Source organism: Penaeus monodon, chromosome 17 (genome assembly GCF_015228065.2).
Source record: "Penaeus monodon isolate SGIC_2016 chromosome 17, NSTDA_Pmon_1, whole genome shotgun sequence".
Taxonomy (NCBI): Eukaryota; Metazoa; Arthropoda; class Malacostraca; order Decapoda; family Penaeidae; genus Penaeus; species Penaeus monodon.
The window spans coordinates 25,979,972-25,999,269 of NC_051402.1; the positions used below are offsets into that span (position 1 = coordinate 25,979,972).

At 33.4% G+C, this 19,298-nt stretch overlaps 1 protein-coding gene and 1 long non-coding RNA gene across 4 annotated transcripts in view; one reads left to right on the forward strand and one right to left on the reverse strand.

The window, feature by feature from the left end:
* The window catches only part of LOC119583630 (protein bric-a-brac 2-like), a 37,747-nt gene extending 18,994 nt beyond the window's left edge, over positions 1 to 18,753 (reverse strand). The window contains exon 1 of one of the 3 annotated variants that reach the window (XM_037932218.1): positions 18,675 to 18,753. Coding sequence is in view for 1 of the 3 variants with exons in the window: in XM_037932216.1 (XP_037788144.1) it covers positions 7,313 to 7,450 (138 nt within the window). In the remaining 2 variants the exon portion in view is untranslated. Of the gene's footprint in view, positions 1 to 7,312; positions 7,816 to 18,121; positions 18,597 to 18,674 lie in introns of those variants that run through there. The other 2 variants (XM_037932217.1, XM_037932216.1) reach the window with 2 other exon arrangements.
* LOC119583631 lies at positions 11,196 to 16,245 on the forward strand. The gene is made up of 2 exons (XR_005229715.1): positions 11,196 to 11,236; positions 16,155 to 16,245. It is a non-coding gene; the product is annotated as an uncharacterized LOC119583631 (long non-coding RNA).
* Positions 18,754 to 19,298: the final 545 nt, after the last annotated feature.

Sequence of the window (19,298 nt, forward strand, 5' to 3'; positions counted from 1 at the left end):
AATGCTTATTATGGAATAGACAACGAAACAAAACATGTTGGCAGCGGTGGGATGTAATATAACGCCAAAGATGATGTGGAGAGAATCATAACTACTGACAACAAGAGGGAACACCATAATCGAGATAAGTTTTGGTGGAAGATTGTCTTTCTGTGCGACAACAAGACGAAATGGCGACCGGCGGACTGTCTGTGCCGACCAAACCTGTACTGAGTGGAGATACGGATCAAGCTTGGAAGACTTTCATGCACAAGTTTAACTTCTACATGTTAGCAGCTGGTTACAAGACAAGGACACAAGAGGAGAAAGTTGCACTATTACTGACGGTAGGAGATGAATTATTAGAAGTTTATAATTCTTTCAATTTCCCTGAACCCACAGAAGGTGAGGCTGACCCTTCACAAGTTCTTGATAATGTTCTCCAGAAATATGACAGTCACTTTGCCTCAAGAGAGAATACATTGATATCAAAATATAAATATAGAAGATACCAACAATTAGCAGACATGACCATTGATACCTTCATCAAAAAACACAAGAATATGGTGAAAGATTGTGGATATGGTAAAAAGACAAGAACACTTGTGTGATCAACTGGTATTTGGATGCAGAGGTGAAGCTCTAAGAGAGAAATTCTTCAGAGAAGAGACCCTTTCATTCAATGATTCAATGAAGACTTGTGTTGCACACCAAGCTACATAGAAGCAGATGTCATTATTTCAAGAAGGAAACAGAGAAGTAGTACACAGAGTAAGTGAAGGACCAGAGAAGATGATAAAGAAAAAGATTATCGGCTTCTCAGAAGGAGAGAAGCTGAAAGAATGCAAGTTCTGCAGCAAAACTCATCCAGAAACCTGCAGTAATTGTGGAAATGGAAATCACTTTGCACAGGTGTGTACGTCAAAAGTGATGCACAAAGAATTTGCTGCTAAGAAGAAAATCCATAAGGTTGCTGAAGAAAATGTCAGTAGTGAACCAGATGATGAGGATAAGTAGTATAATATGCAAATAAAGCAAGGCACCAAAGAGAATTTTGTATTAACTGAGTTCAAGGTAGGATCTAACAGTGTACAATTCCAATTAGATTCTGGTGCTAGTGTAAATGTAATTCCAAGAAAGTTTTGTGTATGTGGAATTCTACAAAGATTTATCCATTAGGAGAATGTAGAACAGATATAAAGAACTATAGTAATGGAAAGAAATATTCTGTTAACTTTATGGTAATAGAACAAGATTTCACACATTTTAGGTAAGAGAGCATGTGAGCAGATGGATCTCATCAAGGTGAATTATGAGAATATTAGTTCTATAGATGATATGTTGTCTAAATATGATGAAATATTTTCAGAAAGAAATTAAGGAATTAAAACAAATGGAGAAAGACAAAATAATCGCTAAAGTAGATGAACCTACTGATTGGGTAAATAGAATGCTGACTAGCTCTAAGAAGAATGGTGACATTAGAATTTGTATTGACCCACAAGCATTGAGTAAAGCACTGAAAAGAGAGTTATTGCTGATGTATTACCAAATTTGTCAAGGGCAAGAGTATTTTCAAAGTTTCATCTGAAAAATGGTTACTGGCATTGTCAGTTAGACAAAGAGTCCAGTTATCTAACAATATTCCAGACTCCCAAAGGCAGATATAGGTGGTTAAGATTACCATTTGGTCTCAATGTAAGTAGTGAGATTTTTCAGAAATGCCTGAACAATGCTTTGGCAGGTCTGAATGGAGTATTATGTGTTGCAGATGACATTTTAGTATATGGTATTCATGATAATCAAGATGCAAATAATGATAAGAACATGTGTAAATTGTTAAAGAAGTGTAGAGTAATAGGAATAATTCTGAATAAGAGCAAAACTGTTTTGAGAAGTTCAGAAACAAAATTTTTAGGACACATTATTTCAAAGGATAGTATTAAAGCAGACCCTGATAAGGTGACAACAATTGTAAATATGAAACTACCAACCAATGTTACAGAAATTCAGAGGTTATCAGGAATGATTAATTATCTAGCTAGCTATTTGCCAAGATTGCTGGATAGAATGGAATCCTTGCAGGGACTAACAAACAATGTAAAATGGCAACGGGGACCAGATCAAGTAGAAGCTTTTTCACAGATTAAGGAGTTATTGACTAGTACATCAATATTGGCATATTATGACCCAACAAACTTTAACAATTCAATGTGATGTAAGTTAGAAAGGACTTGGTGAAGTTTAATGCAAGAAGGCAAACCATTATGTTATGCTAGCTGAGCTCTAACTTCGACCAAGACAAGATATGCTCAAATAGAGAAAGAAATGTTAGCTATAGTTTTTGCACTCAAGAAATTTAATCAATATACTTTTGGAAGGTTCACCAAAATCATTTGTGACTATAAGCCCTTACAGGCTATAATGAAGAAACCTCTTGATCGAGCACCACGTAGATTGCAAGGAATGCTATTACATTTCAGTATGATATTGAAGGAGAGTATCAGCCAGGAAATTATATGCATGTTACAGATTACTTGTCAAGGAATTATTTGCATGTTACAGATTACTTGTCAAGGAATTATTTGCCAGAAAATGGAGAAGGACAAGAATTTGAAAACATTAATATGTTATCACTTGTACCCATACAGCCTACTAGATTGAAAGATTCAAAGATCAACATTAGATGATAAGTAATGAATTTACTAGAGAGAATTGTAGAAGGATGGCATGGTAGTAAAGAGAATGTTGCATGTCAGTAATTACCATGTTATAATAATAGAGATGAGTATTCTGTAGAGAATGGATTAATTTTCAAAGGAGAGAGAATTGTTATACCTAGAGAATTACAACCTAAAGAAGACGCCACACATTCATCACATATAAGTGTTGAAGGATGTTTAAGACATGCTAGGGAATGTGTTTATTGGCCAGGAATGAATGCTGAGATAAAACAGTATGTATCCCAATGTGAAACCTTTAACAAATATACCAATTCTCAATATAAAGAAACTCTGATGACTTATGAGATAAGTGAAAGACCATGGGATAAGGTTGGAGTAGATTTATTTGAACTCAAGAATTACAATTTTCTTGTAAGAGTTGATTATTTCAGTAATTTTTGGGAGATTGATAGATTGGAAAGAACATCAGCTAATTCAGTAATTAAAAAGTTGGAAGCTCATTTTGCAAGGTATGGCATCCCTTCAATTATTGTAAGTGACAATGGATTTTGCAAGAATTTATTATTTTAATAATCAAACAAGTAGCCAACATTATCCAAAGTCAAATGATATAGCAGAATCAGCAGTTAAAGCAGCCAAGAAATTGATCAGAAAAGCCATGGATTGTGGTAAGGATCCTTATTTAGCTATATTCGATCATAGACGGCGGCTCAGACATGAACCTACCGTTAAAAGAAGAAAGAAATAGATTACCAGTGAAATTGAAAGACTATGAGTTGCACTAGAAAGCCATGTAGTAATTCAAAGAAGTTTAATTTTGTAATTTGTATGACTATGTAAGTGTACTTTTAAATACAAAAGAATTGTATGCTTAAAGAGGATGATGTATTTTGATGGAATATTGATATTTATTTTGAGAGTTATGGTTGTATTGCAACTAATGAAGGCTAAGAAGCTATCTCAGTTTACCTCTGATTTATTTTGTAATACTTTAAATCATTTATTTTCAAAAGAAAAGGATGTTCCAGTATTCATAAATTACGATCGAATACCCAGTCAGTTTTCCGTTATACAAGTGATTGCAGTGTAACCCCTCCCTGCACTGGTTATTCTCTGAAATAAAGAATCACAACACTTCGAGTCTGGTCTATCCTCACCTCCGAATGCTTATTATTATTATGCGCATGATCACTAGAGCCTACTGATAGACTCTGGTGGCTGAGCCCATGTGGAACCATCTGTATGTAACAAAATTCACAAAAAATACAAGGGACAGTACTTAACTCCATAGTCAATGGGTTAAAAGACAGCTATTCCCCCTGCCATACTGAGACACAGTCAGCACTGGGCACACCACAATGTGTTTCCCTGCTCTCTATAATTTTGGCTGTGGCATATATGATCTTGCAATAAGAAAAAATGAGTCTTTATGCTTAACTGGATGGGTGATCCTCCTCTATGACTGCAAGCAGGGTTAAACAAGAGAACAACTGTTTAATGCACTCACCACAGAGCACCTAAAGTAGAATATATGTGACTTGGATATGAAATTTACTAAGTCATTATATTCTAGACTCAAGATATAATGCACCAAAGCTGAACTGGGAAAGATTACAAATAAACTATAAGGATTATATCTGCAAACAAAGTATATATAATAAAAACACTATAAAACCATTACCTTAATACCATCACTACTCACCATTTCTCAATATATTATGGATTTTTCTAAAAAAAATCTGCTTAATCAGATAATCCAGAACTGGTTCCAAAACAACAGAAAAACATTCTACAGAATTTTACCATAAAATATTCAGGGCTGTACCAAAATTTAAAAACCTAGTTAGAAGTCTGCATCTACATATTACCAATACATACAATTCATAAAAATCTGCAGACTATCACTGAATACAAAAAGCATAGAAGCCGAATTGCTGATTACATGACAAAGGTTGAAATATATTCAGAGCAACAAAACAGGTAAATTATCAACAAAAAATCACAAACACAAAACCCATAAACAAATCCCATATAGGACACAACAACTAATCATCAAATATTGCATTACCAAATAACTAAAACATTACAATACAATGGATCCCATCCCTTGCAGGATCAATGGCAGTGAACTAACAGACCTTACTGCAAAGCAATTACATGGAATAGCAAATCAAGGCCAAACAAAGCAAAAAAAAAAAAAAAAAAAAAGTTTGGGGAAAAATAATTAGTAAGAATATAAGTCACACAAAACTATTACCTCAAAGACAACTGCCCAAACCAATTATTTGGATAAAAAATGACAATAAATAAATAAAAAATTTGACTTTTCCTTCAGGTGACTAAAAACAAAATACACGAGACTAAAATAGCCCCTACACAAATAGAAAAGGGAAGCCACTCCATTAAGCAGGTGCTGCCAACACCAAGAAGAAGCAATAGAACATTTAGCACTTGACTGCCCAACACTCAGCTCCCACAGAATCAAGTTAACAGAAGCATTAATAAAAATACATAATCTTAACTATCATATGATGACATTCCTGCAGAGGTTAAAATTACTGGCATTATTTGATAACTTCCATTACAGAAAGAAAATATGAGATATAGATCCTGGATATTTGGTATTCAAAAATCAAAACCTTATAATAAAATGTGGGAAACTGTATTTTTCTTTCTAATACTATTAATACTGACATTGTTATCCTTCTTATTGATATTATGATTATCAAAGTGTTATTGAAATATCAATAACATCAAAGACAATGAAATACTAGAAATGAATCTTACAAAAAATCAAAGGAAAGGATAAACAGGTGAGGCAGGTATGACTAATAGCTGACTCCTCAATGACTAAGCACTTGTAGAGGCATCTATATGTAAAGACAATAAAAAACTCTTATTTCAATAGGCATGGCATTGAAGTCTTACCACCTGTGTCTATTGGATTAATGCCATGAGGCATGGCAGCAACTATGATTGCTACCCATGTGGGTGAACAGATCATGTACATCATAATCACATGTACTTCACATTTTTATTTACAGGGGCTCTGCTCCAGACCCCTTCCTATTGTTGTTTATCCCTAGCCTGTGCAGTCTTTTTGTATACTTTCACTATATATAGTAATAAAAAACTAGATGGCATATTGTTGTAATGAATTTTGTGTTCAGTGTAGTACTTGATATTGCACAGTAAAGAAAATCTGTTCATGCTAGAATTTTCAAATATATATTTATGAGCACACAATTTCTTTTTTTTTTTTTTTTTTTACTTGCATGCAGTTAATTACACAATATGGAATGAGTATTTATAACTTCTTTTAAAATATAGCATACATTGATCTGCTATACTTTGACCCAACAATGTTCATTTTGCTTTTTCTAAGACACTCACTATTTTACAAAAGTATTATTATAACTGTCTTTCATAGTATTATTTTTTTCACACAGCCATCCAACGTTACAATTATCATTTATTGTTCCAATTATTCAGTGTAATAAGCTTGAATCTGTTTTTATTGTTTTCCATTGTAACTGAATGGTTCAGGATGTTAGTTATTGCCCTGTTAGATATTCAGAATACCTTGGCATGCACGATCACAACAATAATGGCATTGATGGATTCCTTTCACTCTCTACTATCAATATATATAAAGTATGCCGTGGAAACACCCTAATACCCACAATCTTAGTCTTGATAGCAGGGAGAGGCAGGAAAGCTACCGAGGAAATTGTGGGGTAAATTTTTTTTTTTTTTTTTTTTTTTTTTTTTTTTTTTTTTTTTTTTTTTTATTATACCCCAAGTGCCCTGTCCCACCAGGACATTGGCGATCATGGGTTTCCATGATTTTCTTGGATATTTAGAGTGGTGGTTTGCCATTGCCTTCCGCCCGGTGTTTTTATCGAGTCACCATCTCTATTTACCCGGCACTGGCATGGACTGGGTAAAATACAAAAAATTGGTCAATATAGAGTCAACTACAGGGGGCTGTACCCCATGCATTCTACACAATGGAGGGCTGCAGCCCTGGGCAACAAAGAATCTACCACAAATGTACAGTAAGATAGTGCTCTGCATCGGCCACCCAGAGACACTGTAATTGCAGATATCATAAACTTCTATATCTATTGCAAGAATGTGCCCCATGCAACCCCAAGGGAGGTACTGCCCCCTGCTCCCCATCCAAAACTACAAAGAATACCACACATATGTACAGAAGGACTGAGCAATGGGGAATCACATAGGAATGTACCTTGAGTAGTAGAATACTAACCTGTGATATAGTCAGCATGATAGAGTAGGGGATACTCCAGATCATCATTATCCATTTATCAGATTAGTAAATTATAATTCCTATGCTCCATTTTGCCATGTTCACCACACATGGAAGCTGTGCCCGCCATGACTACATGGAGGATTCTATCTCTCAGGGATGGGGTTGGTCAACAGCAGCCCCGCAGGAGGGGCTGTTTAATGGTCCCCTGCATTAAACAATAGAGTCACATTCTGTATATTACCACTGTAGTGTCATTTTATCCTGAAATTTCCTCGGTACCATTCATACCCTTCCCTGCTACTGGGGGCAATAATAGAGGGGTTTGCTTTTTTTTTTACAGCAAATGTCCTATATAAGTATTCTAAACAATTACCTCAGCCCCCTCTGAGACTGTCCCTATTACTCCAGTCAGCATCCTTGGGAGCACTCCTAGGAATCCACAAACAAGGCCACATGAACTAAAATCTTTCTTAATCAGGGAGCTTTGCCACTGTACCCACCCGATTGCCATGAACTTAGTCTCCACTCGGTATTAGTAATGACTTATCTAGTTATTTAATATACCAATGAGTGTTGTTTTCTCTCTTTTAAGAGTGTCATTAGATTTCTCTTTTGACTTTCGCTTATACCGCCATGGAGTGAACATGTAAAATCTTGAACTCGAGTGAAGTAAAGTTTATGAATATCAAATGGACACAAATTTAAACCCAGATCTAGGAGAAAACCCTGGAATATTAAAAGAAATGGACTGTGACTCATAAACAAATAGAAGACCTAGAGAAGAAAACTCAAATACCAAACTTGCCTGGAGACACGAAGCCGACAGAAACTTAGAAGAATTTCAACCACTTATGACAGACAACACAACAGTAAGACAAAAGAATCATGTGGTACTATGAATTTAACAGGAGAATCAGAAACCTCTAATTTTAATAACCCAATGAGGTTATTGATGCACTAAACAAATGAACATTTCAAAAGTACATAATAGAGGACACACTAAGAGTGCTTGGAACGGGAAAGGCTTTAAGATTTGAAGTGAAAAATTTGATGAAATTGCCACCCTTAAACCAGATCAATAAATTGGGTGACTAGTACATAAATTGCAAACCATATGCCTAAACCATTAGCCAACCCCAAAGCCTAACAGCTGGGTAGAGAACCCCAACTAAAGATAAGCTCTCAGGATCAAATAAAAAAATATATAGATATTTATCACACCAAAAAAGGGAACCCAAATAAAAAAGAAAGAACCTACCCAGACAGTTACCAAGAAAGATAACAACAAACAACTGAATGTAGAAGATTCCACATTAGCTTGAACACTTCCAACTCCACTAGAGTGCAAAGAATCACAGAAAGAAATACAAAATAAAAAAGAAAGAAGACTTCTCATGGACAGAAATAATAAAGAACACAACAACAACAATAAAAAATATTAAAAATAACATGAACTCAAAAATTTTTTTTTTAGAAATAATAGCCAAATCAGTAAAAGAAATATCTCCAATATTAAAAAGAAAACATAACAGTACTCAATGAATAAGATTATTTTATGGAAGGCAAGATCAGTTCTTAACAAAAGCATAGATTGAAACCACCTGTTAAACAAAGAACAACCAGCCATACTCACATTATGCAAAACTTGGCTAAAGAACAAAGACACTTTCTGCTTAAAATAATATAAAATAGTAAGATATGACAGACCAGAACAAATAGGAGGAAGCCTAGCTATTTATATAAAGGATAATATACAATATAAACAAATAAATTTAAGGGACAGATTAAAAAATGAAATCAAAGTCATGGAAATAAAGATAAGTCATAAAAATAACTGGATGAATATACTACTGATTTATAATCCATGTAATAAATAATGCCAAAACAACATAGAATATCATACAGAACATATAAATGACCCAAAATTCATAATAAGAGACTTCAACGCACATAACACAAGTTGGAATCCTAACTTGAGCCAAAATCACACAAACAAAACAGACAAAAGTTTATTAAAAGTAATAACAGATAATAATATAATGTTACTAACTCCTCCTGGCCAGATCACCAGAACAGACCCCAGAACGGCAAAGGAGTCAACACTAGACCTAATTCTAGCTTCTCCGACTCTCAGTCACCTAGAAATGGATACAGGACCAAACACAGGTAGTGACCACTTACCAGTAATAGTAAGGGATAACACCATTCAAGAGACCCCTCAAATAAATCTAAAAAAAATGGACATTCAATAATGAAGGCTGGAAAAAATATTAAAAAAAACTATACAATATAGATACAAAAAATATAAATTCATTAAAGGGATTGAAAGACCTTATAAAAGATACAGGAAAAAAAATATTTCAAATTTGAAGAATGACAAAAAAATCAAATCCCACAAACATGGTGGAATGCAAAATGCAAAGAAATTATAAAAAAAAAAATAAAGCTTGTAATAAATGGGAAAAAAAGCCTAATAATGAAAATCCTCAATATATTTCAACACCCCAACAAAAAAAACTTGGAATTTTTATTCTTTAAATACTGACCAACCAGTCACAGAAATAAAAAAAAACTGGAAATATTCAAAGAGCAATACCAAAAAATAGCAAACAAAACAGAAAGATAATGTTAACAGATAATGAGAAGGAAGAACTTCTAAACAACCCTAGTAATTTAGATATAAATGATAAGATCACTCAAAAAAAAAGAATTGTAGCTGTAACAAATACAAAAAAATAATAAAGCATATGGACCTGATGAAATTTCATATGAATTTTACAAAAATTCTCCTCCTATAATACTAGAAATAATAATAAAACAAATAAATCCTCACTGGATCAAAGGAGAATACCCACAGGATTCAAAAAATGCAATCATAAATCCAAATAAAAAAACAGGAAAAAATCCAACAGAATCAAAATCATACATATTCATTAGTCAGATAAATGGTCTTCAAAAAATATTTGAAAACATAGTAACAAAAAGATTAAACTGGGGGCTAGAAACAAATAATAAACTAAACAGACATAACAGGATTTTGACCGAATGATACGACAATGGATGCATTAAAAAACATAGAAACAAACATAACATATGCAATCGAAGCTAAAATATTTGCTCTAGTTGCATGCATAGACCTAGAAAAAGCATTTGATACAGTAAATCATGATGCACTACTAATAAAAATGGCTAATTTGGGAATAAAAGGAAACCCATTAAAATGGATACATATTTTCTAAAAGAAAGAACTGTTCAAATAAAAATAGGAAACCAAAATCCTGTAAAAGGAACAATATCAAGTGGCGTCCCACAAGGATCCCCTTTAAGCCCAACACTCTTTAACATCATGATAAATGATCTAAAACTGACAGAAGAACAAAAAAAAAATTATATACACAGATGATATAACAATAATAACCACAAGCAAACACCTAAACAAAGCCATAAATAACATTGAAAGAGGTTTAAAACAAGTAAAAGAATGGGCAGACACTTGGGATATAAAGATAAATTTAACAAAAAGTAAGCTGCTATATTTCACAAACAAAAGAACAGTCCAGTTACCTAAGATCAAAATAGAAAATGCAGAACTAGAATTTACTAGCAGTCAAGATATCCTGGGATTAAGATTTGATTCACCAGAACTAAAATGGACAAAACACATAGAAAACATCAAGGTAAAATCTATAAACAGAATAAATATAATGAAAAAAATATCCTCATATAACTGGGGAGCAAAAAGAGATTCCCTAATAAAAAAAATTTAATATCTATGTAAAACCAAAAATAGAATATGGTCTAGCCATATACAGAAAAAAAGGATTTTTTTTTTTAATGATACAAACACAGCTCTTGGAATATCAACAGGATCAACTCCAATCAACTCCATTAATATCACTACAAGCCCTAACAAACAAACCTCCAATAACTGAGAAAAAAAATTATTAGCTTGTATACAGTTAATAAAATTATTAGAAAAAACAAAAAACATGCCAATAAAAGAACTAATAATAAAAAACATCAGAGGACTCCCACTCAAACCGCCATAGAGTGAACAAGTAAAATCTTGAGCTCGAAGTGAAGTGAAGGTAAAGAACATTAAATGGACAAAGTTTTAAACCCAGATCCAGGAGAAAACCCTGGAATCTTAAAAGAAATGGACTACGACTTGCAAACAATTAGAAGACCAAGAGAAGAAAGTGACAGTGAAGAAAATCCAGATCCCAAATTCACCCGGAGACACGAAGCCAACAGAAACTTAGATGAACTTCAACTACCCAAAACAAACAACCAAACAGTAAGACAAAATTATGTAGTACTCATTAATCTAGCTGGAGAATCAGAAACCTCAAATTTCAATAACCCTATGAAATTAACTGAAGCAATCAACAAATCAGTATTCCAAAAATATATAATAGAGGACACACTGAGAGTACTTGGAACTGGGAAAGCAATAAGATTTGAAATAAATAATTTAACAAAGCTACCACATCTGAAAGAAAGAAATAAACTAGGAGACTGGCATATAAACTGCAAACAACCAGCATCTAACAAAAACATAGACTGCTCCTATGGAACTATATACCCAGTTGATATTGAAATAGACATAAAGGATATAAAAGACAAACTAAGACCACTGTTAAACCACAAAAGTGAAATAATAGAAATAATCAGAATAAATAAAATCAACAAAGATTAAGAAAACAAAAACAAATGGCTCCCAACAAAATTCATCAGATTAACTTTTAAAGGAACTCTACCAGAAAGAGTCACAATTGGACATACATCATACAAAGTACAACAATATACCTTCCCAATACCAAAATGTTATAGATGTCTCAGGTATGGACATGGAATCATAACTTGTAAGAATAAAATTAGATGCAGCAAGTGCAGTGAACTTAAGCACGATTACAAACAATGCACAAATAATCCACACTGCTTTTACTGTCATGAAAACACCCAAAACACAACACCTAATAACATAGACATAAAAAAATTGTTTCATGAACTGAAACCCCTACCCAAACAAATTCACAACAACTCCAACATAAACCACACACAAACCCCAACACTAAACCACACAAAAAAACCCAACACAGCAAAACAACATTCACAAACAAGGAAAACATAAAGACACCCACACACACACAACAAACAGAATTTGACACAGTCCAGACTCTTGCCCAATCCATAAGTCAACCCCACAGCTTAACAGCAGGGCAGAAAACCCAACTCAAGAAAGAGACCAGAGACAAACAAAATCAGTCAGAACTAATATAACACCAAAAACAGAACCAATCAAAAAAACAAGAGACTAGCCAAAACGAAATCAGAAAAAAATAATAAACAAATAAATATTGAAGATTCTCCAATAACGTGGACACTCCCAACTCCACTAAAATTAAAGAATCACAGAAAGAAACTCAATAAAACAAGAAAATATATCATGGCCAGAAATAATAAAAATATAATAACAACAATAACAAATGTTATAACCAACATAAACTCAGAAAAAACAACTATTGAAGTAATAACTGAGACAATTAAAGAAATAATTCCAATATTCAACAAAATCATGAAAGTACTCTATGAATAAAATCATATTTTGGAACGCAAGATCTGTACATAACAAAAACATAGTTTTAAACCACCTAATAAATGTAGAAAAAAACCAGATGTACTCGCTCTATGCAAAACCCTGGCTGAAAATAAGATATTTTAAATTACAGAACTTTAAAATAATAAGATACGATAGACCGGAAAAAATAGGAAGAGGACTAGTTTATTGTATATAGGATAACATTCAATTCAAACAAATATATTAAAAACAGACTAAAACACAAAATTGAAGCCATGGCTGTAAAGATCAGTTACAAAAAAAAATGGATGAACACTTATTGATTTATAATCCTTGCAAAAACCTAAAACAAACGACATAGAATATTTTTCAAAACAAAAAAGTGACCCAAACTAATTATAGGAGATTTCAACGCACATCACAAAAGTGGAATCCAAATTCAAATTTCATCACACAAACCAACAGGCCCAAAAATTTATTTGAAGTAATAACAGAAATAATATCATGCTATTACCCCTCCCGGACAAATCACCAGAATAGACCTAAGAATGCAAAGGGATCAACACTAGACTTAATTCAGCTTCCCAACCCTAAGTCACCTAGAAAATCGAAACAGGAAACCCAAAAATAGGAACGATCCCTTTGCCAATATAGTAAGGATAAAACCATACAAAGTCCCCTCAATCAAAAGAAAAAAAATGGGAAATCAATAAAAAAGGGTGGATAAAATATCAAAAAGAATTAAATAACACTGATACAATTAGGGAAAAAATTTATTAAATGAACTGAAAAACCTTATCAAAAACACAGGGAAAAAGTATTTCAAATTGAAGAATATGATAACAAATCTAAATATCATAAAACCCTGGTGGAATGAAAAATGTAAACAAATCATAAAAAAAAGAAACAAAGCTTATAATAAATGGAAAAAAAGGCCACATAATGAAAATCTAGGGGAATATAAAAAAAATATCAATAGAAGCCAGGAAAATAACAGAGAAAGAAAAAAAGAACTTGGGAAAAATTCTGCAACTCAATAGACTTTAACCCCATCCAAAAAGTCTGGAACTTTATAAAAAAAAATAACAGGAAAGAGAACACAAATAGATTACCTTTGATTGAGAACGGTCTAACCCGTTAATGAAACAGAAAATAAACTAAAATATTTAAAAGAGAATACAAGAATAGCAACAAAAATAGAAAAATAAAGATAACAATAATGAAAAAGAAGAACTACTAATAACCCTGGTAGTTTAGAAATAAATGACAAGATCACAAAAAAAGAATTAATGCTAGCGATACAGAATACAAAAAATAACAAAGCATACGGACCGGACGAAATTCCGTATGAATTTTATAAAAATTCTCCACCTAAAATCTTGGAAGTTTAAAAATAAAACAATAAATTATATTTGGGCCAAAGGAGAATACCACAAGAGGCTAAAATGTAATAATAAATCTATTAAAAGCCCCGGAAAAAATCCACGGAATCAAAGTCATACAGATTCATTAGTCGAATAAATTGCCTTGGGAAAATATTTGAAACATAGTAAATAAAAGATTAATTGTGGTTAGAAACAAATAATAAACTAAACAAAGATATCACAGGATTTAGACCAAATCACACAACAATAGATGCATTAAAAACAATAGAAACAATCATAACTAATGCAATTAGAAATAAAGAGTACGCTCTAGTGGCTTGTATAGATCTGGAAAAAGCATTTGACACAGTAAATCATGATGCATTAATAATAAAAATGGCCAACCTTGAAATAAAAGGAAACTTATTAAAATGGACACATAATTTTTTAAAAGAAAGAATGTTCCAAATCAAAATAGGAAATCAAAACTCAGACAAAGGAACAACATCGAGTGGTGTTCCACAAGGATCCCCTTTAAGTCCAACACTCTTCAACATCATGATAAATGATATAATATTGACAGAGGAACTAAAAAAAATAATATACGCAGATGATATAACTGTAATAACCACAAGTAAACATCTAAATGAAGCCATAAATAATATGGAAAATGGTTTGAAACAAATAAAAGAATGGGCAGACACCTGGGACCTAAAAATAAATTTAACAAAAAGCAACCAATTATACTTCATTAACAAAAGGAAAGTACAGCTACCAAAAATCAAAATAGACAATGTAGAATTAGAATTTACTGATAGTCAAGACATCCTGGGTTTAAAATTTAACTCGCCAAGATTAAAATGGACAAAACGTATAGAAAAAATCAAAGTAAATCCATTAACAGAATAAATATAATGAAAAAAATATCCTCATAAAATTGGGGAGCGAAAAGAGAAACTCTAATGAATTTTATAACATCTACGTAAAACCAAAAATAGAATATGGACTGGAAATATATGGAACAGCAAAAAAAACAGAACTAAAAAAATTAGAAACAATACAAAACACAGCCCTGAGAATATCAACAGGATGCTTCAAATCCACTCTAATAATATCACTCCAAGCACTAACAAACAAACCTTCAATAAGTGACAGAGCAAACGAATTAGCTTGCATACAGCTAGTAAAGATATTGGAAAAACCAAAGAACATGCCAGTAAAAGAACTAATAGTAAAGAATATTAGAAAATACAATCACAACAAAGATAAAAACTCCTGGACTCATAAAGTCATCGAAGCTTGCAAAAAGATTAAAATCAACATAAATATAAATGAAACTCAAAACATAACCCCAATACCACCATGGTATGACCTGTTGCACAAACTAGTAACAAAGTTTATGGATAACTTCAAAAAAGACTTACCTCATGAAATAATAAAGACACAGTTCCAAATGTTAATAAGCACAGTATATGAAAACTACCATAAAATTTTCACAGATGGATCAAAAATAAAGGAACCACAATCAACCTCAGCAGCAATTTATATAGAGAAAAACAAACTCACAACAGTTTGGAAATTACCAAAAAACACCCAAATCATAGAAGCAGAATTATATGCAATAAAACAAGGGTTGAGTTATATAAAGCATAACAATTTAACAAACACTGTAATCTTCACAGATTCACTCTCAGCTATACTAACACTAAAAAATCACAAACCTAAAAATTATAAACAAATCACTTTTGAAACACAAAAATTAATTTACACATTAACAAAACAAAACAAAAACATCACAATACAATGGATCCCAGCACATAAAAGCATAACTGGAAATGAAATAGCAGACCTTGCAGCAAAGAAAGCTCATGAATTAGAAAATTCCACAACCATCACCCAAGACACTAACAACATAATAAAAGACATAAAAGATAAAATCAAAAGACAGTGGGAAGAACAAATACAAAGAACTCTGATCACAAAAACCTACTACCTCAAAGACAACACCCCACAACCATGGTCTAGATCAGAAAACAGAAAATTAGATGTATGTCTCACAAGAATACTAACTAAACATACAAGACTGAAAAAACACCTCCACAGACTGAATTTAGAAAATGACCCAAATTGCAGATGGTGCCATTATCCAGAAGAAACAATTGAACACTTAACATTACAATGTCCAAGATTCCATTCTGAAAGAACCAAATTATTAGAAGCATTAAAAAAGATCAAAATAACTAATCCAAATATTCCTCTACTTATAACAGGGGAAAATCAACCTCCTGCAAAGAAGTACTACATACTAAGACACTTGAAAATCTTCCTTCAAAGAACAAGAATAATAAATATCATATAAAACAGAGATCAAACCTTCAAACAACTGAGAGACGATTTCAAGAAACAAGATCCAGGGAATATAGACATAAGAAGTCTAAAACCCTATAAAAGAAGAAGAAAAAAAACATCAGAGAATATAATTACAACAAAGATAAAAAATTCCTGGACTCAAAGTCAATGAAACTTGTAAAAAACTAAAAATCAATATAAATATAATTGGAGCTCAGAATATAACTCCAGTACCACCTTGGTATGATCTTTCCCACAAACTAGTAACAAAGTTCATGGACAACTTCACAAAATACCTATCTCATGAAATCATTAAAATGAAATTCCAAATACTAATAAACACAAAATATGAAAATGATCATAAGACATTCAGAGATTAATAAAACATAAAAGAATCTCAATCTATTTAGAACAAAACAAACTCACAAGTCTGGAAATTACCAAAAAATACTCAAATCACAGAAGCAGAATTATATGCAATAAAACAAGGATTAAACTATATAAAACTCAACAAACTAACAAATACACTAAACTTTAAAGATTCATTCTCAGCTATCTCAACACTAAAAAATCACAAACCCAAAAACTACAAACAAATTACATATGAAACACAAAACTAATTTATAATTTAACAAAACAAAACCAAAATATTAGAACACAATAGATCTCAGCACATAAAAGTATAACTGAAAATTAAGTTGTACATCTTGCAGCAAAGAAATCTCATGAATTAGAAAATTCCATAATCATTACCCAAGACACGAGCAATATAATAAAACAAAAAAGAGAAAAGCAAAGACATTGGGAAGAACAGTTACAAAAAAACTTGATCACAAAAACCTATTACCTCAAAAATAACACCCCACAGCCATGGTCTGGATCAGAAAACAGAAAATTAGATATATATTTTACAAGAATACTGACTAAACATACAAGACTGAAAAAACACCAACACAGACTAAATTTAGAAACCAATCCAAATTGCAGATGGTGGCAACATCCAGAAGAAACAACTGAGCACTTAACATTACAATGCCCAAGATTCCACTCTAACAGGTAAAGTTACCATATACCATATGGATACATGAAACTGAAACTATTCCTCTTTTACTTATACATACTTATTACTAATGCAGTATTTTCATAAAAGTCATATGGTACAAGATAAACTTTGCCTGTAATGGATAGAATGGAAAAAAAAAAAAAATCATCAATGGTGTTCATTCACAAGTTGATGTTAAGAAAGTTGTGCAACATGTATATAATACTTTGGTATACATTTACAAGAAAATATAATGACACTATCATAAACAATGTAAAAAACTAAACTTAATAACACAAAAAATAATCTGCATTGGCAAAAAATAACGTCCAAAATTAAGAAAATAAGTTGCGACTAATGTGGCACGGAGAATAAGTTCAGAGCAATCAGGAGAGGGTCCAGGGGCAGACCCCCGATGGGGGATTACAGATACCAAGGAGTTGGTGGAGTTCTAAGGACTTGGTTTCAGAGAGATGCGGTCACTTTCTAAACAGTAACAAAACATTCTTCTTCTTCTTCTTTTACAGGATTTTAGATTGTAACAATACATTCGGTCATATCATTTGCGATGGAAAATAACATGAGTTGACGCACATTACAGTGTGGCTAATTGAAAAAGGAATAACTGCAAGGCTGCATGGCTTTGTTAAACAAAAAAAAACAAACTATAATTGTTGGTATAGACGAAGCGGGACTTTCTCTGAGTACTAGGTTCTATGCAAATATTTGAATTACCTGACAACTATACTGTTATATTCGTGACTGTTTGATGAAAAGTCCACTACCTTGCCAACTGTTCTTTACGTTGTAAAGTAAAACATTACTCCACTGCAGGGTTTGCGTTACCTTTGTGGTGCAGAGAAATCTCAATCACAGCTCCCTCCAAAACTGTTTAGTGTATTGTTGTGCTGAATGTCGTGGGCTCTTTCCTACACTCAACTTATGTCATAGTAACACATATCCTACAGCACAACTCTACTGTCTCTCTCGTCGCAGAACCACCACCTGGTGAGGCGCGTCCACCGCTCTACCGGGCGGTGCCTTTGAAAGCGCCTTCGCCCGAATTCCCTTTCCAATTTGTGGCCCTACATCTTGTGTAAGGTTCCGAGCCAATAAGCCACTGTTAATCTTGGGATAATAATGAAAAAACGAGCTAGAAGGCGGGTTTTTATTGCATGCTGGTTGGTATCATGTCAGCTGCATCGGATTGTTTACACAGATATACAATGGACTAGTTAACAATAGTATTAGGTGGATTTGCAGTAGGTGCGGCTCTACTAACACTTCCACTTTCTCCTTCTCTCTTTCCCCCATCCAACTTTTTAACTCCTTCGACACACTTAACGAACACAACATAAACAACCCTTTAGCACAACATCCCCTCCTAGGAACCCCTTACCCTTCAACTCAACTTCATTCTCCCACTCAGTGTCATCTACCATTGCTCCCGGCCCCCAACGACTCTCCTGACGCTAACCGTCCTTGAACCGCTCGATTAGCCTCCCCAAACCTCCACACTCACTCCTCCCCCCTTTTCCCTGCCCCATACCCCTATTCCACTTCCGCTCTCTTTCCCCCGAATTCTTCTTCCTGTTCCTTTCTTCCCTCTGTCTCTCTCACCCCCCCCCCTTTCCGTTCCCACGCTCATCCCCTTCTCCCGCACCCTCACCTCCTCCCGCTCGCCCTCCTCTCCCTCTCCCTCTTCCGACCCCCAAACCATGACCCAGCACAACCCAGCACCACGTCCAAACACGTCAAACCTGCGACTTTCGCAGCATTATATCCAAAAAGACTCCACACAATTGATACATACGACCCGAACACCATAACAGGTACAGAGACATGGCTGATATCAAACAGACTCCTGCAGAAATATTCCCTCTCCCTTATAGTGTATCAGTGAGAGTAGAGCTGCTGACACAGACTTGGAGATCAACTGGATCCAACTACATATTTCTAACTATAAATCACTCTTGCTCGCCGCTTTCTACAGATCTCCTTCCAACACAGAATACTTACAGGA